This window comes from Pelodiscus sinensis, chromosome 3 (assembly GCF_052426305.1).
Source record: "Pelodiscus sinensis isolate ZL-2025 chromosome 3, ASM5242630v1, whole genome shotgun sequence".
In the NCBI taxonomy this organism is placed as follows: domain Eukaryota; kingdom Metazoa; phylum Chordata; order Testudines; family Trionychidae; genus Pelodiscus; species Pelodiscus sinensis.
The window spans coordinates 196,164,527-196,188,576 of NC_143054.1; the positions used below are offsets into that span (position 1 = coordinate 196,164,527).

The 24,050-nt window shown below is 46.0% G+C and overlaps 1 protein-coding gene and 1 long non-coding RNA gene across 5 annotated transcripts in view; one reads left to right on the plus strand and one right to left on the minus strand.

Moving 5' to 3' along the window:
* The first annotated feature begins 89 nt into the window (after window positions 1-89).
* The window catches only part of KAT14 (lysine acetyltransferase 14), a 27,076-nt gene continuing 3,115 nt past the window's right edge, over window positions 90-24,050 (plus strand). Inside the window, exons 1-9 of one of the 2 annotated variants that reach the window (XM_006118564.4) lie at window positions 90-345; window positions 7,550-7,668; window positions 10,897-11,018; window positions 13,984-14,165; window positions 14,900-15,319; window positions 16,332-16,903; window positions 17,458-17,594; window positions 17,690-17,865; window positions 23,001-23,191. In XM_006118564.4, the coding sequence (XP_006118626.2) occupies window positions 90-345; window positions 7,550-7,668; window positions 10,897-11,018; window positions 13,984-14,165; window positions 14,900-15,319; window positions 16,332-16,903; window positions 17,458-17,594; window positions 17,690-17,865; window positions 23,001-23,191 (2,175 nt within the window). The remainder of the gene's footprint in view (window positions 346-7,549; window positions 7,669-10,896; window positions 11,019-13,983; window positions 14,166-14,899; window positions 15,320-16,331; window positions 16,904-17,457; window positions 17,595-17,689; window positions 17,866-23,000; window positions 23,192-24,050) is intronic. The other variant, XM_075925757.2, reaches the window with a different exon arrangement.
* The window catches only part of LOC102458821 (uncharacterized), a 22,185-nt gene continuing 13,305 nt past the window's right edge, over window positions 15,171-24,050 (minus strand). For all 3 annotated transcript variants that reach the window (XR_012903051.2, XR_003088482.3, XR_001367933.4), the window contains one exon: window positions 15,171-15,309. This is a non-coding gene — a long non-coding RNA (uncharacterized LOC102458821). The remainder of the gene's footprint in view (window positions 15,310-24,050) is intronic.

The window sequence follows — 24,050 nt, forward strand, 5'->3', positions numbered from 1 at the left end:
GGCTCACCTTATATGGGTGGTATTTTAAATGCTGGAGGGAGAGCCCCATGTAATGTAAAAAAATCCCTTCCTCTGCTTGCCAAGAAGGGATGGATAATAACGTTCACATGAGTGGACTGATGAGTCGGCACGATGACGAAGCTACAAGGACATCAACTTCAGAAGGGCTGGAGGAGGGTGAGGTGGAAGGAGAGACTCTCCTGATTGTTGAGTCTGAGGATCAGGCTTCAGTGGATTTATCCCACGATCAGAGTGGGGACTCCTTGAACAGTGATGAGGGGGATGCATCCTGGATGGAGGAGATGTCCTATTACTGTGAGAAGTGTCAGAAGTGGATACCAGCAAGTAAGAGTCAAGATTTCCTCTGTTATCTCCATCTCTTGCGTTTTATGGGTTTATTTGTTCTTTTCCTCAGAGAAAAAAAACATATTATTTTCCTGAACATATGGGAGGCAGTGATGTGTAGTAGATAGAGCACCAGACTAGGGATCAGGAGACCTAGATTATATTCCCAGCTCTGCCACTGGTCTGCTGTGCCTGTGTCTGTCAGTTCCCCTTTCAATCTCTCAGGGTATGTCTACACTACAAAGTTAATTCGAACTAACGGACGTTAGTTCGAATTAACTTTGATAGGCGCTACACTCGCGCTCTGCTAGTTCGAACTTAATTCGAACTAGCGGAGCGCTTAGTTCGAACTAGGTAAACCTCATTTTACGAGGACTAAGCCTAGTTCGAACTTACTAGTTCGAATTAAGGGGTGTGTAGCCCCTTAATTCGAACTAGTGGGAGGCTAGCCCTCCCTAGCTTTCCCTGGTGGCCACTCTGGCCAACACCAGGGAAACTCGTATGCCTCCCTCCCGGCCCCGGACCCCTTAAAGGGGCACGGGCTGGCTATGGTGCCCGTGCCAGGTACAAGCCTGCCAGCACCCAGCTAGCAGACCCTGCACCTGGCACGGCTCAAGCCAGCCACCCGATGCCCCCCAGCCCTCCGCCTCTTCCCGGGACCAGGCTGGCGGCTCCCGGGAGCTTGCCCGGGACCGCAAGAGGCGGGCACCCGCCTGGTCTAGTGCGGACATCGTGGACCTCGTCCACGACCTCCGCACTAGGCACAGGAAAGTGGCCGTCTAGGGCAGGAGAGCTGCCAGCCTGGCCACCCAGGAGCAGGTGTGCATGAAAATCAAGGTGGTCCACAGAGACCCCCCGACCCTGAGTCCTGAGCTTACAATGGCCGTCCTGGGTCAGACCAAAGGTCCATCTAGCCCAGTAGCCTGTCTGCCGACAGCGGCCAACCCTAGGGACCCTGCAGGGGATGGACCGAAGACAGTGACCAAGCCATTTGTCTCGTGCCATCCCTCTCCAGCCTTCCACAAACTTTGGGCAGGGACACCACTCCTACCCCCTGGCTAATAGCACTCCATGGACCCAACCTCCATGACTTGATCTCACTTCTCTTTAAACTCTGTTCTAGTTCTAGCCTTCACAGCCTCCTGCAGCAAGGAGTTCCACAGGTTGACTCTTTGCTTTGTGAAGAACAACTTTCTGTTACTAGTTTGAAGCCTGCTACCCATTCCTTTCCTTTGGTGTCCTCTAGTCCTTCTTTATGGGAACTAATGAAGAACTTTTCTTGATGCACCCTTTCCACCCCACTCATGCTTTTATAGACCTCTATCCTATCCCCCCTCAGTCTCCTCTTTTCTAAGCTGAAAAGTCCCAGTCTCTTTAGCCTCTCTTCATATGGGACCTCTTCTAAACCTCTAATCATTGTAGTTGCCCTCCCCTCTCCCACCCTCTCTCTTCCCCTCTCCCACCTCCTTTTCCCAGTCTCCCCGAGTTTTGTTCAATAAAGAGAGATTCTATATTTGACCACACGTTTTCTTTATTTTGTACATCAGGAAGGGGGCTAGGGAAGGTTAAGTGGAAGGAGGTGAGGGAGGAATGGGGTACGAGCCCCCAATGGGGAGGACTGGGCTGGCTCTGTGGGCTTCTGGGGGTGGAAGCTCTCCTGCAGCCCTCCAATTGCCCCCTCTCCCCAGATGGCAGCCTGCGGCAAGTGCAGCCGGTCTGATGGCCGAGTGCTGTGATGTGCCCAGTGTGGGCACTCAGGGCACTCCAAGACAGGACTGCTTTGCAAGCGGGGCACCCCTGAGAACTGTCTGTCCGGGGTGGGGGTCGGGTCCCTTTAAGCCAGGGGTGTCCAAAGTTTTTTCAAAGAGGGCCAGATTTGATGAAGTGAACATGCGTGAGGGCCGACCTGTCATGTCATTTTGCCTGACATTCTTTGAACCATTAAAATTAAATGCAAATTAACTATTTTATGCAAAGTTTATTGCAAACAGCATACTTTTCATTTCGTCACATGGATGACAAATCTAAACAGGTGTTAAATCACTCTGCCTTTCATATCTGAAGGCCAGATGAAAAAAAAATCCAAGAAGCTGAAATATATGTCAGGAACATTGTAAAGTACATTACATATTATTGGTAATAAAGGTTGTCTGTCAACTTTTAAGTTCAAAAAATATGAACAGGAACATAACACCAAGTATACATGTTGTGTCCAAATATATTTATAACTGATTTAGACTAACTGACATTAACTGAGATTTTACAATGTATTCATCTCAATACATATGGATTCGTTGGGGGCCATAAAAGATAGATATTGCCAAATTACCTGGGGGGCCGTATTAAACCGGAACACGGGCCGGACTTTGGACATGCCTGCTTTAAGCACAGCCCTCGGCTAGCCTGAGGCAGCAGATCCACGCTCTAAGTCCTCATCTGATGCCCTGCCGGCACTGCTTCCGGCCATCCTTAACCCCGGTTCAGGGTCCACTTAATGTGGACATGCTAGTTCGAATTAGCAAAACGCTAATTCGAACTAGTTTTTTAGTCTGAATTAACTAATTCAAACTAAGTTAGTTCGAATTAGCGCTGTAGTGTAGACATACCCTACGTTTCCCAATCTGTAAAACAGGGATAATGCCAGTTCCTTTGTAAGGAAAGGTGCTACATAAGAACTATTCTTATTTTCCTGATTGGTTTGCCATTTCAGTGGGCTGAGTAAATAGATTTTAGTCTTCTGTATATAAGAATGGTTCCATGGTATCCTGAATTTAAGATTAGTATTCACAGGACAATATAAAGCCAGTTCAGGTTGGACTTCCCTGGTCCAGCACCTTTGGGACCTGACCGGTCCCAGATGAGAGATTTTGCCAGACCTAAGGAGGTCAATTTTGGACCCCTGCCACTGGCCCCCCGGCCTGGCCGCTAGCCTCCTAGCTCCCCACCTTCTGCTGGCCCTGCTGCCCTGCCAACTTGCTGGGCAACCATTGCTGCCGGGGCTCCACCGGGCCACCTAGCGCTGGGCTGGGGTCCGGGCAGCCACGTGCGCCACACCAGGGCTCCGTGAGCAGCCCTGCGTGTTGTGTGATTGAGCAGCCATGTGTGCGCCGGGCTCCCAGCCCCACTGGGCAGTCACCTGCCAGGTCTCCCAACTCTGTTGGGCAGCCCCACTACCACGCTTTGGGCAGCCCCCCCCCCCCCATCAGCTACCTGCAGGCAGCCCACTGCCCTGCTTGCCCCACAGGGATCCTTAGTGCTGGCCCTCCACCAGGACTCTCAGGTCCTGCAACTAGGGATGTCAAATTTAGATTAATCAACAAATTGAATAGTCGATGGAATTTGCAGGAATTTAATAGAACCCCCTGGGCTCTTGTACATTTCCAGAGCAGGGAGCACAGGGCCAGCCAGAGACTGCTTGAGTCCCCCGCTGGCCCCGTGGTGCTTCTGCTTTTGAAGTGCATCAAGAGCCCTGCTCTTGCTACATTCCAAAGGCGGAAGTGCTGCCAGTTCCCCGCTGTCATCGTGTCGTCGTCGTCATCTCTCCCCTCTCCCCGCCCCTCCTGCCATGGAGATAGTGCTGGGGAGGAACCGGCTTTTAAGCCAGCTCCTCCCAGCATCGGCTCCTGCTCGCATCCCCCTGCCCTTGCTGCCGCTAAGCATATGCTTATTGGATAGTCAACTAGTTGATTACATACCTACCTGCAACATCCATGCTGGACCATGGATGTTGCTGGACCAGAGAATCCTGGTTAAGAGAGTTTTAACCTGTAGCAGTAGCTCTGTTACAAACACTGAAGTTATTTTTCCAGTGACTCCATTTAACATTACATAAACTCTTTTAGCATTCTTCATATCCTAGTACCGTAGTTTTTCCTTTCTCAGTACCAAGATCTAGCTGAGCACTGCTCATTTTATGGCAGGAAATACTGATCTCTTCTAGCTTGGTCAATACTTGTCAGTTCAGCTGATCAGTTTGCCAAAAGCTGTAGTGTGAAATCTTTTTTCCAGTGAAGTCATCCAGAATTTTTTCATTTGGCTTTACTGGAGCCAGAATTTCAGTAGGAAGAAGTTAAAGGGACACAGTCAACTTGAAGTCTAGTCTGATTAGGTACTACACCTGGGTATGTCTACACAACTAAGCTAATTCGAATTAGCGCATCTAGACTTAAAAACTAGTTAGAATTAGCGTTTTGCTAATTCGAACTAGCATGTCCACACTGAGTGGACCCTGAACCGGGGTTAAGGCTGGCCGGAAGCAGTGCCGGCAGGGCATCAGATTAGGACTTAGAGTGTGGAGCTGCTGTCTCAGGCTAGCTGAGGGCTGTGCTTAAAGGGACCCGACCCCCACCCCGGACAGACAGTTCTCAGGGGTTCCCCGCTTGCAAAGCGGTCCTGGCTTGGAGTGCCATGAGTGCCCACACTCAGCACATCACAGCACTTGGCCATCAGCCCGGCTGCACTTGCCGCAGGCTGCCATCCAGAGGGGGGGGTCAATCAAGGGGCTTCAGGAGAGCTTCCACGCCGAGGAGCCTGCAGAGTCCTCCCCATCGGGGGCTCGTACCCCATTCCTCCCTCACCTCCTTCCACTTACCCCTCCCTAGCCCCCCTTCCTGATGTACAAAATAAAGGACACGTGTGTTCAAAAATAGAAACTCTCTTTATTGAACAAAACTCAGGGAGATTGGGAAAAGGAGGTGGGAGAGGGGAAGAGAGAGGGTGGGAGAGGGGAGGGCAACTAAAATGATCAGGGGTTTGGAACAGGTCCCATATGAAGAGAGGCTAAAGAGAATGGGACTTCTCAGCATAGAAAAGAGGAAACTGAGGGGGGATATGATAGAGGTCTATAAAAGCATGAGTGGTGTGGAGAGGGTGCATAAAGAAAAGTTCTTCATTAGTTCCCATAATATAAGGACTAAAGGACACCAAATGAAATGAATGGGTAGCAGGCTTCAAACTAATAACAGAAAGTTCTTCTTCACAAAGCAAATAGTCAACCTGTGGACTCCTTGCTGCAGGAGGCTGTGAAGGCTACAACTGGAACAGAGTTTAAAGAGAAGTTAGATAAATTCATGGAGGTTGGGTCCATGGAGTGGTATTAGCCAGGGGGCAGAAATGGTGTCCCTGGCCTCTGTTTGTGGAAGGCTGGAGAGGGATGGCACGAGACAAATGGCTTGGTCATTGTCTTCGGTCCATCCCCTCCAGGATAGCTGGTGTTGGCCGCTGTCGGCAGACAGGTTACTGGGCTAGATGGACCTTTGGTCTGACCCGGTACGGCCGTTCTAAGCTCAGGGTCGGGGGTCTCAGTGGACCACCTTGATTTTCATGCAAACCTGCTCCTGGGTGGCCAGGCTGGAAGTTACCCTGCCCTAGACGGCCACTTTCCTGTGCCTAGTGCAGAGGTTGTGGATGAGGTCCACGATGTCTGCACTAGACCAGGCGGGCGCCCGCCTCTTGCAGACCCGGGCAGACTCCCCGGAGCCGCCAGCCTGGTCCCGGGAAGAGGCGGAGGGCTGGGTGGCAGCAGGTGGCTGGTTCGTGCCCTGCCAGGTGCAGGGTCTGCTGGCTGGGTGCTGGCAGGCTTGCACCTGGCACGGGCACCGTAGCCAGCCCTTGCCCCTTTAAGGGCTCCGGGGCCGGGAGGGGGGCAGAAGAGTTTCCTTGGTGGTGCCCAGAGTGGCCACCAGGGAAAGCTGGGGAGGGCTAGCCTCCCACTAGTTCGAATTAAGTGGCTACACAGCCCTTAATTCGAACTATTTAATTCGAACTAGGCTTAGTCCTCATAGAATGAGGTTTACCTAGTTCGAATTAAGCGCTCTGCTAGTTCGAATTAAGTTCAAACTAGCGGTTTGCCTGTGTAGCGCCTATCAAAGTTAATTCGAACTAACGTCTGTTAGTTCGAATTAACTTTGTAGTGTAGACTTACCCCCTTGATCCTGAATCTTTTTGCCAGTGTCTGTGGGTTGATGATAACTTTTTTATGTTTAAAAGCAATTTTTTTCTGTCTTCTGTTGCTGTTTGAAATACCCAGACATGGGAAAGTGCTCACTACAGCGATCAGTGAAAGTGACTAGACTAGCAATGGGCAACCTAGGCTAGTGAGTGACTGCATGATTGTCCCTCCTTCATCTCCGTGGGGCACAAGATTGTCAGAACCAAGACAGTTTTCTGGAATAGGGTAGTTTTTCTCATTGCGCTTGTGAACCTATAATTTGTGGGGTGTGCCGATTGAACCATAGCAGCAGTCTGATTGGATGCAGAAGGAGCACACGGCTCTCCCAGTCAATGCTGTGTGCAATCAGCAGGCACCTCGTTTCACATGAACTTGCTTTATGTGTGTGACGGTTTAGTAATATTGGTAGGAAAAAAAACCTATCTGGACTGAAACTAGTGGAATCTGGCAGCTCTGCACATGGGCAACGGTAAACAAAATGTCTTGTGGATCATCACACAGGACTAGACACAAAGTGCTGTCAAATGCACAATGTAAACTAAGTGTTTCAGGTAAAGTCTGAGAAAGGTACTGAGTGTGTCAGTGTCAGTCCCTTTCCCAGACCAGAAGAAGAGCTCTGTCTAGCCCAGTGGTCCCCAACGCGGTGCCCGCGGCACCGGTGCCGGCCCCAGGCACGCGGCTCGGGCGGCGGCGCTGGCCCCGGGTCCACGGCACAAGGCACTCTGGCGGCCCCGGCCCTGGGGCACATGCCGGCGCTGGGTGCAAGGGCATCCCCGCTCCTGGTGTGCCCCAGGACGCGCGGCCCTACCCCCCGGGCGCCCGGCGCGTGAGTGGCCCCACCCCCGGGAGCCTCTAAAGGTTGGGGACCACTGGTCTAGCCTGTAAGCTTGTCTTTTTCTGCAACAGAAGTTGGTCCAATAAAAGTTAATATCTTTATCCACCTGGTCTCGCTAATATCCTGGGACTGACATGGCTCCAATAACACTCCATGTATTGAAATTTTGGCTTTTTACATATATTCATGAATTGGGTAGAAAAGCCCATCTTAAATGTGTGGGATTTTTTCCCATTATCCCTTGTTGACTTCTGCAACTGTAAATTAAGCACCATACTGAATTTCTGTTCTTGTTATGGAATTATCAGGATTGCTGATCTTTCATCCAGCAGATAAACACAGTGCTGAATCCAAATTTACTTTGCTCCATTTTTCCTATAAAAGGACTGAGGCATATCCCTTTTGCTTGTTTGTTTTAGGTCAGCTGAGAGAACAGCTCAGCTACCTCAAGGGCGATAACTTTTTCAGGTTTACTTGCTCTGATTGCTCAGAAGATGGGAAGGAGCAGTTTGAACGGCTAAGACTAACCTGGCAGCAAGTAAGTAAAAACATTCACGCAGGCATAAAACCAACAAGACCTTCAAAAGTTGCTGTGTATACAATGTACATACACCTAAAAATGTAGGTTCAGTCACAAGTGGTGAAGAAATTTACCTGTGAATTTTTTGTGGATTGCTATATCAGGAAGTGGGCCTTTTGTGAGTAATTTGAAAAGATTGTCTTAACATGTTGAAAAAGCCAAATTCCCCATTTTTCATCAAAGCTCTGCGTTGCTCAGTACAACTGAATGCAAGTTTCAAATAGGAAAGAGAATGTGATTTAACTGTTGTGCACTTAACAGTTTTTTGACATATAGGCATTGTTGGAAAAGTAATATAGTAAAATACAAAATGTCCAGTACATTCTTGCAATATTGTGTGAACAACTTGTTTCAGATAGTGGAGGGAATAACCAGTGGAAGCCATTTTAAATTTGATTTTAACTAACAGGGAGGAGTTGGTTGCAAATCTGCTGGTGGAAGGCAGTTTGACTGAAAGTGATCATGAAATATTAGTCTTCATGATTCTGAGGAAAGGAAGACATGAGAGCAGAAGAGTAAGGGCAATGGATTTTAAAAACCAGACTGTAACAAACTCAGAGAACAAGTTCTCTCATGGAAAGAAAGTTCTAAGGGAAAAAGGAATTCAGGAGAGCTAATAGTTTCTCAGAGACAATATTAACATGACAACAGCAAATATCCTGTTGTGAAGGAATGATAGAAAGACTAGTAATAGGCTGACGTGGCTGCCTCAGGAGGTCTTTAATGGCCTGAAAATCAAAACATAATTCTACAAAAAATGGAAACATGGACAAATAAAGGATGAGTACAAAATAATAGCAAAAGCATGTGGGGACAAAACCGGAAAAGCTAAGGAACACAAAATGAGGTAAACTTAGCTAATTGGAGAAAATCTATAGAAGAGCAACATAAATGATAAAAGGTCTAGAAAACATGAGCTATTAGAAAAGATTGAAAGAATTGGGTTTATTCTGGAAAAGAAGACTGAGAGGGGACATAACAGCTTTACCTAAAAGTTTGTTACAAGGAGGAGTGTGAAAAAATATTCTTCTTAACCTCTGAGGATAGGACAAGAAGCAATGGGCTTAAATAGCAGAAAGGGAGGTTTAGGTTCGATATCAGAAAAAACTTCCTAACTGCCAGGGTGGTTAAGCATGTAAATGGCCTAGGGAAATTGTAGAATCTCCATCCTTGGAGATTTTTAAGAGCAGGTTAGACAGACACCTGTCAGGGATGATCTAGATGGTGCTTGGTTCTGCCATGAGGGCAGAGGACTGGACTTGATGACTTCTCAGGGTCCCTTCCAGTTCTGTGATTCTATGAATGGGGAATAACTGGGCAGGTGGTAATACTGCTGAAAAGAATCTGAGGGTTGTAGTGAATCTCAAATAGATATAAACCAACAATGTGATGCAATTGTTAACAAAAAAAAGGCAAACATAATTCTGTAGTGTATTCACAGGAAAGTGGTATGTAAGGCAGAGCAGATAATTGTCCCGCTCAACTCAGTGCCGTAGGTTGTCAACCCCTATTCTAAATGACATTAGTAATAATACTTGATGCTCCAGAGTACTAGATCAGCTTTATGCTGCTCCAGCAGGCAGTAAGCAGACTCACAGCTGGCAGACCCAGCATCTTGAGGATTTGTCTTCTCTTGGGTGGCGTAGAGCTTCTGTAGTGACTTCTATGTTACCCTCTTTTTGCAACCAGCATGGGCATATAGTCTGGTGAAAGGGGCTGTAGCCAGGGCATCTTGACACCCCCATTATCCTCAGCAGTCCTTGGATCCAGAAGAGCCTGTAGGGATGTAGCATCAGGTGGAAGATAGAGCAGCCTGACAGCTGAATTTATGCTAGGGTTTGGGCTGGTGTCAGGCAATCCTAGGATTTGTGGGTGTTCACCACTCCTACTCCAAACATGCACTGAGTTCAGCTTGACCAATCCAGAGCGTTTGGTCCTCTAAATGCTACCACATTAGACTACATCGGTTTCTAGACTGAAGGAAGAAGAGTGACAAAGGGAAGAGATAACAAGGAAGAAGGACGAGAAGACCAAGTGCACTTTCTCAGAGACAGTTTAGATAAGAAGCAGTGCCTCTTGGGATAGCTAAGTCTGGTGTTGGGAAGTGGCAGAATCAGCTTATTTGGCATATGAAAAAACCCAGACATGTCTATTCCTAGATCTTAAGGTGAGAAGGAACCTGTTTGTTTTCATTGGTGGAATACGGTCCCACCTACCTGTTTCTACAATGACCCTGAGTTCGGTTTGTAAACTTCTAGAGCAGCAGTTATCAAACATTAAGAGGATTTGAGGTAAAAACCTCAAGAGTGTATTCTCCCATTAGCATTAGTGGGAGCAAAGTGCAGAAACCCGCAGTACCCACAGTACTTGGTTAGCAGACTATCTCCTGCCAGCGTAGGTTTGAGCACCCTAAGAAAGAAGAAAATGAGTCTCTGTAGGAGGCAGTCTCCATAGGAATTGACAGCAGGAGCTCCAAACCCATCTGCACCATTGCTATTTGTATTCCAGGCTGAAATGGTTCAGTGTAATTGACAGTTTGTCCTTTTACATTTAGTCACAAACAAGACTGATTTCCAGAACTGTGCTTTAATTTAGTCATTTAGCTAGTCAATTGAGTTTGTTTGTGATGTATGTAAATGGACTCTAAACTGGACTGTGTTCAAAAAAGACAAAGCAAAAACAAAGGAATTCATGAGATACCACAATTACGGATTGCTCTGCTTTTACTGGATTCTAAGTGGAAAGTAGACAGTAAGCAAATAAAAACACCCGAAGAGTCTTTCCTTGTGCAAGTTTCTACAAGATTAGCAAACTGGAGCATTTGCTACCCATCTTTTCTGGAGAAAAAAGACGACCTGTTCCTAGATACATTGATCTGAATCCTCAACCTTGACATAGCTCCTTTATGCCACTCAAGCTGTGCAAAAGGTCTGTAAAACAACATCACCAGATAGCTGAGAATTCCCCTGGCATGAGACAGTCCCTGGGTGAGTAAAGCAAGTGAGTATGATAAGCAATAGGAAGGAAGAAAGGACAAGAAAAAATAACAAGATCATGGGGTACGTAGATTAGCTGTGTGGTTGGCAATCAGTTAGAAACAATCATTAAGTAAAAGAGTGGAGGGGATGTTTTCCCAACAGACAAAATGGTAATGGGTCATTTGAATCCTTCCCTTCTGTGCTTCAGGTTGTCATGCTGGCGATGTACAACCTGTCATTGGAAGGAACTGGCCGCCAAGGATACTTCAGATGGAAAGAAGATATTTGTGCTTTTATTGAGAAACACTGGAATTTCCTATTAGGGAACAGGTAAAGCCAATATTTCCCTGAAACTCCGAATAAAGATCAGAGAGGGAAGAAATTTTGTTGCTCAGTTGGGGAAATAGGAATCTTAGATTATTTAGAGATTTCTTTCTTATTCAATGCAGGGCTGACAAGAAAGAAAAAAGTGGAGGGTTTGACCTTCAAAGCTCAAATAGGAGATATGGAGGGATTTGCTCAGGGGAAAAAAACTGTTATTCAGTGAAAGAGAGTTAGCGTTGTACAGAACTGGATACAGAGCCTTGTACTTTTGGGGGAATTTCCCAGCTTCCTTACAGTATAATCCTCCAAAATGATAACACTAAAATCTCCGTTAATTGCCTCTGAACTCTCATTTATGCAGGTGTAAATAAGGGAGAATGCCATGAAAAGGAATAGAATTAAGCTGACACAAAATGGATGTGAGATCAGAACCCACAGAGAAATAAACACCTTTCCTATTTCATCTTGTTTTGGGGTCTTTCCTTAATGAAATCTCTTGTTTACTGTCCAGTACAAAACATTGTGCTGCTGTGGTATTTTTCATAGTATATATTTAGTTATAAACTCAGAGGTTAAACGAAAGCGGCTGACTATATTTTTAACTGCTCTGGGCTGACCTAACAAATTACAGGGATGCACACCAAAGGTTGCTTATACTGTGTGAGACTTTCCAATGTCTATTATAAGGAGAGTCAGTATAAGATTTTTCTTCGGCAGCAGGGATCGTTCTATTTCTGATTGATTTAATTAGAAGCTAACAGAATAAAAGATCCTGTTCAAAGCTGATAACCCTTTTCTCTCAGTAAAATAGCTTGGCACTATTAGGCACATAGACCATGGATGTGTTTTCTAAATGCACCCAGCAACTCACTGAATTTGTTCTGACTCTGATGGAAAGGGACACACACATGCCAGTGGCGACACAGAGGAGAAAAAAACAAATATCTGAAATTCTAGTTTGGATTGGCATGTTGGAGTATCAGGCCTTTTTGCCTAATCAGAATGTATTGCTTTGATTTATTGTTTCTGTTTAAAACACAGGTACCCGGTTTCTGTGTTACCCTGACCATCACCACTAACGGTACCCGTAAAACAGGATGCAAATGAGGCAGATGTCCCATCAGGCTCTGCTTCCAGAGGTTTTAGCACTGGCTCACTTGGAGATAGCAGGCTCATGATAGAAGATATCTGCCACCTCTCTGAGTGCTACTCTTTCTGGAACCCGTTCCACACAGTCATTTCCTTGTTACATCCAGCAAACTGCTTTCTGTCCTCCATGCACGCTCCCCTATGAGAGAATGGAGGATAGTTCTACTTGCCTGGAAGAGAGACACCTGACTAGCCTCTTGCAAAATGTCTTTTGCCTTGCATGTTGTCCCAGAACTTGGTGGTGCAGCTGCTTCCTTTGAATCTAGTCACGGGTGAAGCTGAACTCTGCTCTCCCTTAAATGTCTGGCTTTCCCCGTGGCAGCCTACAAACACCCTCTGCCTGCTGAAAGCGCTCACAGAGAGAGATCAGAGAGTCTGCGGGAAGAGGCAAGTTGCTAACAACCCTTCCGTGCTCCCAGGCAGAATGCCTGAGCGAGACCTGCAGGGAACAAGAGCCTGTTGAGGAACAAACCTTCCCTGGGGATTTGCAGGAGTGGGCTGCTGCTGGGGGAGAAGCCACAGCTTGGAGGGCTGCAACGGGCTGTGAGCCTGAGGAGAAGAGCTGTAGTATGAATGGGACTAAGTGCCCTGTATCAAAGGTGGGAGCCAGCTAGAAAGGCTGGGTGGAAGATCTGTGGGGGTGTGACCTTTGTGTTTCTCATGCCGCTCCTCCCCAGAAGGGAGTTAGTGAGACAGTGCTCACAAGTTGAGGTTGGTTTCACAGGGAAAGAAGGGGGAACCAAGGACGTGACAATGCCTGAAGCCCAAATGGGTAGGCCCAGGCACACACTGCACACGTGAGGAAACAAAAGCAGTTTAAAAATGCCATTCGTGCTAATAGCAAATAATGGAAGCAAAGCAAAAGAAGGGGAAGTTACACTCCTTCCTCCTCCCTGTTCTTTGCCCCCACCACGTCTCCCTTCTTCCCCCTTGCCCAGCTCCCAGGTGAGCGCCGCTTCAGAACCCGGTGGAGTTGGCTGCCGTTGCATCTGGAAGTGGCACATTCATCAGGAGCAGAGAGGGGTGAGGGCAGGGTTGAGAGAGAGCCTCCCCACTGTTTTCCTCAAAGCATCATTGTGCAGCCATCCTTCATGCTGCACCTGCCTTCCCCACCCACAGCCCGCCATGGGTTCTCACTGTGCCCTCAAGCCACATGCCCCTGCTGCCTTTTTCAAGTGTATAAGCAGACAAGGTGGCCATTTGCTACATTTGCAGAACTCAAAAGCAGGTTTGTCAGGAGTGTAAATTAGGGGAAAGATGTAAAAAGACACATTCTTACTCAGTAGGTCTCTCCCTCTCTCTCGCCTCCTCGCCCATGTAGCCTGAGTCCTGGCTGCTGACTTGAACAGCAGACCAAGTTTTCATTCGTTTTAGCACTGTTGAATTAGCACAGCTGCTGAAGAGTGAGCTGGATTCTGTTCAGGCCCTTGTATCATCAGTAGGACTGTTGAGTAAGACTGAACTTGTAGCTCCTTGATGGTTGGTGATGTGAACGCCTGACCAGAACTCCAAGCTAGGAAACCCCTTTCTTTTTACTTGTAAAACTCAGCAGAATTGGTATTAAAATGGAATCACTTTTCAAAGCAGAATCTAGTTATTAAAGTTGAGTCTTGGAACTTGGAGCCCCATATTCCAGCTTGAAATCACCCATGGAAGACTTTAGAAAGAGCAGCATTGCTGAAGCGCTTCAAGTCCGGAGGCCACGTGAACCATCACAGCGGAGTAAATGGCAGTAGCGTTCACTAAGGTTTCTTCGGTAAAGAAGAAGAAAGTCCAACTAAAGTGTTCTTAGTGTCCCTCATTTTTTTCTCTCTTGATTTAGAAAGAAGACGTCAACTTGGTGGAGCACTGTTGCCGGCTGTCTTTCTGTAGGGAGCCCCTTATTTTTCCGCTCGGGGGCACAGGAATTTGGAGAACCAGGATGGTGGAAACTTGTTCACAATAAGCCTCCTACTATGAAACCTGAAGCAGAGAAGCTCTCTGCATCTGCAATGAAAGCAAAAGGTAACTCTTCTGACGACAACACACAGGGTGCTAGTCAGGCCAGAATTGATAGTGTTTAAAGGTATGAGATGACACTTATTTTAAATGACTCAAGTGTGGATGGGGTTCCAGGGCTTAATTCTGCTCTCATTTGCTTGTGTTTTACACTGGTGTAAATGCATTGACTTCAGAGGAGTTTCTCCTGATTTATACCAGTGAGAGAAGAGGCTCATGGAATTTTACACTTTCTATGTAATACAGGTTGAATCTCTCTAGTCCAGTACCCTCTGGTCCAGCAATATCCATGGTCCGGCGTGATTTTAGTTAGCCAGATATTCTCTTATCTTGGGTGTGGCCAAGTTTCCCCACAGTCCCATAAAGTTTGTTTACAGCCACCAGTCCTGGCCCACATTTACTCCTAAATGTCCTCTACGAGCCCAGTAAGCAGTAGAAGTGTTGGTAATGCTGTTAGACAATATTGACCTCCCATGGTCTGGAAAATTCTCTCGTTTGGAACCGGTCAGGTCCCAAGGGTGCCAGACTAGAGAGGTTCAACCTGAACACACATTATTATTGAAATGATCCAAGTGTTCTTTGTGGTTTGTATTGTTTTTCTGTAATTATCACAGTTTCTCTACTCCCTGCTACCTTGATGTTTTTCTCTTTTTAAAGCAAATTTTGTGGATACAAGAGACAAGTAAAGAGGCATCAAAATGTCACTGTCTTTTAGATTAAACAAGCTATTTATTCTCTAGCAGCTTCAAAGCCACCTCTGGATCCCATCATTACAGTGGAAGGGCTGAGGAAGCGGGTGAGCCGCAATCCTGTAGAGTCAGCCATGGAGCTGAAGGAGAAGAGGTCTCGCACTCAAGAAGCCAAGGACATCAGGAGAGCCCAGAAGGAGGCAGCCAGCTTCCTGGACCGAAGCACCTCCTCCACACCTGTCAAATTCAGTAGCCGAGGTCGCCGCCCTGACATGGTTCTTGAGAAGGGAGAGGTGATTGACTTCTCATCTTTGAGCTCTTCCGATCGAACTCCTCTGACAAGCCCGTCTCCTTCTCCATCGCTGGACTTTTCTGCTCCTGGGACACCGGCTTCCCATTCAGCTACTCCCAGCCTGCTCTCAGAAGCAGATCTCATCCCAGATGTAATGCCACCACAGGCCCTATTTCATGGTAAGAGATGCAATGTGTTTTGTTTAATAGCAAGTGACAAGCAGTTTCTAACAATAGGGTTGACATAGTTACCTTGACAAAAGAATAACCTGTTTGCTTTACTTCAAAGCATAATGGAAAATGACTGGCAAAGGGCAGTTTTCTTCTTAATTACATGACAATCTAAATTAGATTTTCACAGACAGGTGTAGTGGTAGATGCTTAAGGCAGGAAAGGACCACTGAGATCATCTAGTGTGACATCTTTGATAACACGGGACACAGAATTTCACTCAGTAATTTCTGCATAAAGCAATATGACAGATATTAGGTTTGCAGTATCAGGTAGCATTCAGTCAAGGCAGAAAACAGAGAGCTCTTGTAAAGGAAAGGGACTTTCACACCAGTAAAGTTTTGAGGTTTTGGTTGTCTAGCGCGGTCAATTGTCTGAGTACAGACATGTTAAAAGAGATTAAATCTGGGTAAGGGGGAACACATGGAATAAGTTACTCACCATAAGTAAAGGCGTCACATAAGCATTGCTCCATTAAGTGGAATTGTCATATTTACACGAGCTGAACATCTGGCCAGTAATCTGCAAGTGTTCAGCGCTGCTCTGGTGGTGTTATACCTGTTTTGATGCTCTCAAGGAATTTTCAAGGACACCATTAAGTAAAGAACAATCTGAAAAGGTTTCCTTTGAAATAGAAGGAAAAGAATGAGTCTACATTTTCCAGGGACTACTGATATCAGTTGCCCTAATATGAAAGGGCTAAATTTTGAGACACATTAAAGTGACCTTAAATGACAGGTACTCTGCCCTTCCTAAAATCAGACTTTAAGATTTCTCAAAGTAGGCATCCAAAATCGTTGTCATGTTTGAAAATACAGGCCCAGGAGTATATGACAAGCAGAATATAACAGATAAGCACGAAATTATATTTCCTTCACACTTAAGCCACAATCTCTCTGGGCTCATGCTCTTGCTATGCTGCTTTTGCATCTTTGCTGAGTTAGTTTTGTCTTTTGTGCAGATGATGAAGAGATGGAAGGAGACGGAGTCATAGATCCAGGAATAGAGTACATTCCCCCTCCTAGTGGGACAGTGGGTGCTGGATCTCTGATAGTGAGCCGAAAGAAAGTGAAAACACCTGAGCAGATCAAGCAAGAGGTGGAAAGTGAAGAAGAGAAAGCAGAGAGGATGGAAGGTGACAGCGAAGACCCCGAAGATTCAAATGAAGCCCTACAGGCCAGGGCGCGGGACAAAAGAAAGCCACAAGTGGAGAAGGACGGTAAGCCCAGAGCCCCCAAGTACACATCTGTTAGCATCTATGAGGAAAAGCTACTTCTGAAGAGGCTGGAGGCCTGTCCCAATGCCGTGAGCATGACCCCAGAAGCCCGGAGGTTGAGGCGCAAGCTGATAGTCCGGCAGGCCAAGAGGGAAAGGGGACTGCCTCTCTTTGACTTGGACCAGGTGGTGAATGCTGCTCTGCTCTTGGTCGATGGGCTCTATGGAGCCAAAGAAAGAGGCATTTCCAGGCTGCCAGCAGGACATGCAACATACCGAACAACTAGCCAGGACTTCAGGATCCTGGACAGGTACCAGGTGAGTGCTTTCAGTCCCAAGTTAACTCCTGGGGCCAGCTGTACGAGGGCTGCTATGGTAAGAAGTAGCCATCATACGGAGGAAGTCTGATTCCAAGCATTAAAAGGGTTACGTGAAAGTCTTGTATCCACTCAACATGCTCCTAGCCCCATTCTTCAGCTGGGTAATAGCCCGTAAAGTATAAAGAACATGTAGATGCCAGCACTGGGAAGTAGCAGTTGCTGGTGCTCATTCTACACTCAAACACTTTGCTGATGGAGTCAGAGTAAGTACCTTGACAAACGGTATTACTCTCTTGCCATCTAGGAACATGGGCTCTCCCAGGATAACAGTGGATGATGAGTGCACTTAGCACTTTGCAGGATCAGGCTCTGAAACTGGGGGGAGTTGTGGAGTCACTATGAGCAGGAGCATTGGCCTGTAGTTGCCTGACCTGCTGGTTGGACAGGCGGAGAAGTGAGAAGTCTTTTTCCCTTTTGGAGCTTTGGGTTCCAAACATTAGGGTGTTGGTCAGCTCCCTTGACGCGACAGTTTATTTTTGTCTTGCCTTGTAGACTACACTGCCAGCTATGAAGGGGTATAGGCACCAGACAACAAAATTTCTGTACCGATTGGTAGGCTCAGAAGACTTGTTAACAGACCACAGCATCGTTAGTCCCTACACATCCCGCGTCCTAAAACCATATATCAGGTATGGACCCCTAGAGCCTTCTATTTAGCAGCAATGGTAGTTATTGTTACCAACTTGTCTTTCTGTATTGTGGGTTGTTTTTGTGATACTGGCAGACGTGACCATGAGACCAAGCCTCCTAAACTCCAGCTGCTGGCTGAAATCTGTGCCCATCCACACAAGAACAATCCCGACTGGAAGGCTGAGCCTGAAGCACCCATCGATTACTGCTACGTTCGCCCAAACCACATCCCCACTATCAACTCCATGTGCCATGAATTCTTCTGGCCTGGTAGGAATTCCACAGTACTTGATTTTCTAGGAAAGAAAAAAGTTTTGTTTCAAAAATCATTTTTGGAGCGGGGTCTGTTACCTCAGTGAGTATTTGTTTGGCTCAGTTATTCTATAAATATTTAGTTGAGGAATTCTGTCAGATGATCTGTTCTGGAACAGTGTGTCAGCCTCTACATTTGTGAGATCAACAATACTGGGCAACTGGGCCCCGACTCAGCAAAGCACTTAAGCATGTATTATGCTTTCAGCATGTGAGCCAGGAGGACTATTTATATGCCTACAGGTAAGTGCTCACTTAGGTGTTTTGCTGAATCAGAGCCATAACATAGTAGAGAGATGTTTTGCTGGATGCCTGCTCCTAACTGGTTTGAGAAAAAAGTTTCTTCCCAGTAAGCACAAGTCCTCAATGGACTGGACTGGACTTCAGACCTGGATAAGTGTCTTGGCTCTACCACAGAGGTCTCCAATCTCTTTAACCACAAGATCACTTTTTCAATTTAAGTTCAATGTAAGATCTACCTCAAACCCAAATACCCTGGCCCTACTTCCTTCCCACCCCTTCTTTAAAGTCCCACCCTGCTCCACCCCTTCTCTCAGACCTCACCCTCTTCGCCCTCCCCCCATCCTCACTCACTTTCACTAGGCTGGGGTAGAGGGTGGGGATGCAGGCTCTGATCTTGGGCCAAAGGGTTTGGAATGTGGAAGGGGCTCCGGGCTTAGCCTAGGGTGGAGGATTGGGATCCAGCAGGGGTTTCCAGGTGCAAGGCCTGGGAAGGAGTTTGGGTGGGGCGGGAGGCTGGGTGCAGGAGGAGGTTCAGGACTGGGACAGGAATTCAGGATGTAGGCTCTGGCTGGGCACCATTTAACTGAGACTGCTTCTGGGTGGTGGAGCAGTGGGGTTAAGTCCTGCCTTGGCCCTGAACCACTTCTGAAAGCAGTTGGCATGTACATCAATGGCTCCGTGGCACCATGCGCTGCCCTTCATCTACCAGCACTGAGCCCACAGTTCTGCTGGCCACGGTTCCCCATTACTGATCAATGGGCACTGCAGTAGCGGTGTCTGCAGGCAAGGACAGCATGTGGAGACCCCCTGCTCTGCATCTCTCAGGGGCTGCAGGGACATGCCAGCCACTTCCAGGAGCAGCAGTTGCCACGGGGATAATGACTCCAGCCACGACAGGTTCGGCATTTTAGAACTCACTGCTCAAAGAATTAAATGTAAGCGTAAGAGAGAAATGAAAACTATGAAATGCACAGAGCAGTCAAAAACCGAAACTAACCCACTTTGCCAGCAGTAAAAGGAGTAACAACAAACCCACCCACGTAAGTGTTGGGTCGGGAGATGAGAGTGAAGGGCAGTGTGTGTTTGTGAGAATGACAGGCACACACAGTGTGTGTGTGTGTGACAGAGATTTGCATCGCCAAGCTCCCTCCATCCCCTTCTCTCTGTGTGGAGATGGGGTACAGAAGTGGGAGTAAAGGGGACACCCTGACATCAGCACCCCCTCTTCTCCTTCCCACACCCTGCACAGCAAGCAGGAGGCTCTCAGGGGGGCAGCTCCAAGGCAGAGGGCAGGGGCAGCATGACAGTGGATGGAGGGGCAACTGAAGTGCCAGAGCTTGATAGCTTCCCAGCCAAACCAGTGAGGCTCACCTGTCAGAGGCTTCAAGATCTACCAGTAGATCCTGATCTACTGGTTGGTGACCACTGCTCTACCACATGCTCCTAATGTGATCCTGGGCAAGGGCCTTAATCTCTCTAGACCTCAGTTTCCCTTTGGTAAAATATGGATATAGTTGCTAAGCTCAAGTGTAGTAGTCTTAACTATTCTTATCAGTCTCTGTTACTTTTTATAGGAAGCTCCTTTGGGCAGGAGCTGTCTCTATGTGCATGTCCCTATGCAGCCCGGATCTTGGGTGTGGTTTTTAGGCAGTATGGAATTAGTAATGATGAACTGCTATAACACTGCAAACTAAATTTGTAATAATACACAAGCACTGCACACCTATATTTTAAAATAAATGTTGGTGCTACACGTGGGTTGGTAGATTATTTGTATTGAAGTAGCACCCGCTATTGTGCTAGCCACTGTCTGTTACTGCCCAAATCAGTAGTAGGGAAATTGGCATGTCTGTCTTTACACATGCCGCTTTGGAAAGCATGAGACACCCTCTGGTTCTAACAGAAGCTGAGCATCTCTCTCACAGCTTTCCCCTGTCTTTCCAAGTCCCTCAATCCCCCATCCACTCAGTGCTTATTCTTATGACACAGACAGGAATTTGTGATAAGCACCAAGGCCCAGATCCACAAAAGTATTTAAGCTCCTAATGGAAATGAATCTATTTTTAATCTAGCTAGCTCAGTGGAGTGGGCAAGCCCTTTGAGTAATTAACCAGGGTTTGGTCAGCTGCCCAGGCTTCCCTGCTCTGGTACCTGAATTAATGAGATGAAAGATCATTTGGGCACACATACACAAGCTGCAGTTATACCCTGTGATTGCAGCATAGAGAAACCCTATGTCCATTAAAGGTGTGTGGGGGGGAGTTTCTATTGAAATAGATACAACAGAACAGCTTCTACTGTGGATGCAATTATACTAGTGTCAAGGTACCAGATATTGATACAAGCTCCTTCAAGAGCAAGGCTTGTCTACATGTGAAAATTATACCTTTAAAGAAGGATGCAAATTTAAAGTGCTCTAATTATACCAGGGTAATCCCCATGTGGAGTTATAGGTATGGCATACAAAAGCGTGGCTTTTTCTGGTTTAGATTGTTGCTTTGAAAGTGGGTTAAATAGCCTAAGAAAGCCATTCACTCTGAAATAAGTGTATCTATCTATCCAGGGGAATTATAGCAGTATAACTTACAGTGCTTTAGTCATGCTGGTATAATAATACCTGCATAAGGGAAACACTTCCCATGAAGATCACAAACTATACTTGTATAAAGCCAGTCTACAAGCCAGTTGGGGTTGTAATGCTTTATCCTAGTATCTTAAAGCCACACAGCTTTGTATATAGGCAAGCTCTGAGTCATTTCACATTAGACTTCAGCCCTGGGATAATTAACACATCTCCTTATCACCAACTGATTCCTCTCCAAAGCTCACTCCACCCTGATCTTTCTCAAGCACTTAATTCCACTGTTTGCTGCCAGTGTTCTAGGATTCGGATAGAAAACCATAGGCTGTTACTCTGTTATTCCACCTTTGTGATTATTTTAATGAGCATTTGAGGAAATATGAAGGGTCTGACTCTTCCCTGCCTTGTATCTTGCTTAGGAATTTCTGTCTGTGAAAAATGGGTGTAAAAGTACTACCAAATTAGAATGGTAATGGCTTACATGTACTGGGCACTAACTGCACAGGTGTAAGGGAGAATCTAGCACTCATCTTTATTGTTTAGTTATTTGTATTACCATAGTGCTTAGGAGCCCCAGGTGTGGACCATAACCTCATTGCAGTAGGGACTGTACAGAGTCCGATCAAGTGCTACTTTGGAAAGTGACTTAAAGCATATATGTCTGTTGCCACTTAACTAAAGGTAGTAAGGACCTTTGTAAAGATTCAAATGTCACCTTTTTTACAAGCTAGGAGGGCTCAACATGGAGGGGGGGGGACACCACAAACATTAATGAGTTTCCAAACTAGCCTTTGCAAAGGCTATGTCTTCACTGCAAAGAAAAAAATAAGTTGGCTGGTTTTTTTACACTGAGTTAATAAAATCCTATTGGAGATAAGGCAATATAGTTTTACCCCTTGAGGTAGCTAGTTGAAGTAAACCCCAGGTGAGTGTTGCAGGGCTTATCTTGACTGGCTACGCTAAGATTAAAAATGACAATGCCTTGTTTCCACTAGGATTCTGCATCAAGAGAACTAACACAAGTCAGGCTATGTCTACACCTCAGAGTGGCACAGCTTTAGCAGTAGGGTCTCCTGTGTAGCTGTTCTTGGCCAGCAGGAGTGAGCTATCCCACAGGCATAATTAAACCACACCCAGGGAGTGGCATTGCCTGTATCAGCAGGAAAGCCTAAAAAAAGCTTGACAAAGCCTTAGTTCTTTCCATAAATTACAACTACTTTTTTTTTTTTTTTGCAATGAAGACAAAACCAAAGATAGCCACTTCCTCAATGTAACTGATTGCAAAAATTCTCTAGTGATTCTAAATTCAATAAATCAGATTTAAATCTGGGTAGGATAATTTTAATTTTCTGTGCTTTGTCTTGAATTCTATGAACCTTTATCACATCCGGGAAAAGTCCAATGTTATTCTGTCTTCTTCATGGAAAAAGGTTTCAGCAGCAGAAGAGAGGAGGTAGCTTCCATATCCTTGGCTTCTTGGGATCTATGATGACTTGGTTCTAGACTGCATCTGAGCAGTGTACAGATACAAATACTTTTTCAGTCTGCAGCCCTGCAATTTCAACCTGAGATCTGAAAGTCAAGTAATATTCTTTTGGAGTCCCAATTGCCAGCAATACAATCCTGTTAATGAGTAAGCCATAACAATCCATTACACTGTCCCATAGCTTTATTGGCTGTGCAGGGAAGAAAAACTAACAGAAATAAAGAGCAGAATAAACACATTTAGGACCTCATCCAGCCATCATTTACACATGTAACTTTATTCATGTGTGTGCTTGGAACTGGGTGCTTTATAAGTTTGGCAGATGTGGCTCTGAATATATACAGGAAGAAAATCAGTTAAGTTACAAGATGCCAATTTTGCCATTACTTTTTAGAAGATAACCACATTTTAAGTTAGATTTTTTTTCATAGCTTGTGGATATGAATCTGTTGCTAATTTCTTAGCACTGGCTGCAGTGTAAAGTTTGTTTTTAAGGTTTGGGATTTTGTTTTTCTCTGTACATGGGCTAAAATGCTGCTTCCGTTGACTCCAACTGTAAAACTCCTATTTTGGCCTACAGGATGGCTTCTTTCTATGCAAGAGTATGAAAATGATGACAGAAAGAAGCAATTGAACAGGTTCTCCTCAAAAAACATGTTTAACACTTTTTAATCTGTTAAATTCCTTAATTCCATCATATCCTGACTGTATGATATTGTATTGCATTAACATTTCCCTTTGGTTTGTGGTGCTTTATAGCTGTGCTCTTCTCACACCCTGCAGGAATTGATTTGTCAGAATGCCTGCAGTATCCAGACTTCAGCGTTGTCGTCCTTTACAAAAAAGTCATCATTGCCTTTGGCTTCATGGTGCCAGATGTGAAGTACAATGAAGCTTACATCTCATTTCTGTTTGTTCACCCTGAGTGGAGAAGGGCAGGCATTGCAACCTTTATGATATACCATCTTATTCAGGTAACTGGACAAAGATCCTTCTACTTAATAGAACGCCAGCATTGTCCTCATCTTTATATATGAATGTAAACAGTGCTGGGTCAATAGTACTTGTTTTTTATCCTCTCCCCCTCCCCCCCACTTCAGTACACTTGTTTACATATTTATGTGGATGATGCATTTGTGAAAATCATTACACTAACACTACTTTTTTCATGGATTTAAAAAGACATTTTCAAAGTGGGCAGGCTTTGGGGGATTGGATGGCTTAGGAGATCAGTGGAGTGATATGGGCTTTATCTGCAGAGCTCACCAAGCGGCGGCGAGCCCCGCTCGCCAGCTGCGCGGTTTCGCACTATTCTGCGCATGCGCAGATCGCTCTGCGCCGGCTCTTCCGGGTTGTAATCTACTTTCCACGGGCGAGTAGATTACATTATTTGTCGAGCCCTGCTTATCTGTATTTGGCTCTGATTCATCTGTCAGTGATCAGTATCTATGCTGCAGCAGCATTGCAGATCTCAAGTATAGAGAAGAAAAGTTGCGATATGCACAGGATGAGCTAATCCCAGATTCAGGCAGAGGGAGGCTCTACTAGAGCCAGTTATAGCTTTCCTTACCTCTGTTAGCTGTACCAGTCCCATTTACACTGTAATGCAATCAAGTTTAATAGAAAAAAGATGAGTCCTCTGAAACCTTGAAGACTAACATTTATTTGGGCATAACTTCTCTGGGCTGGTATCTACTTTGTCACATGCACAAAGTGGGTTCCAGCCCACAAATGCTTATACTCGGATAAATGTGTTAGTCTGTAAGGTGCCACAGGTCGTCTCCATTATTTTTGTTGAAACAGTCTAATAGGGCTACCCTTTGAAAGGAGTTC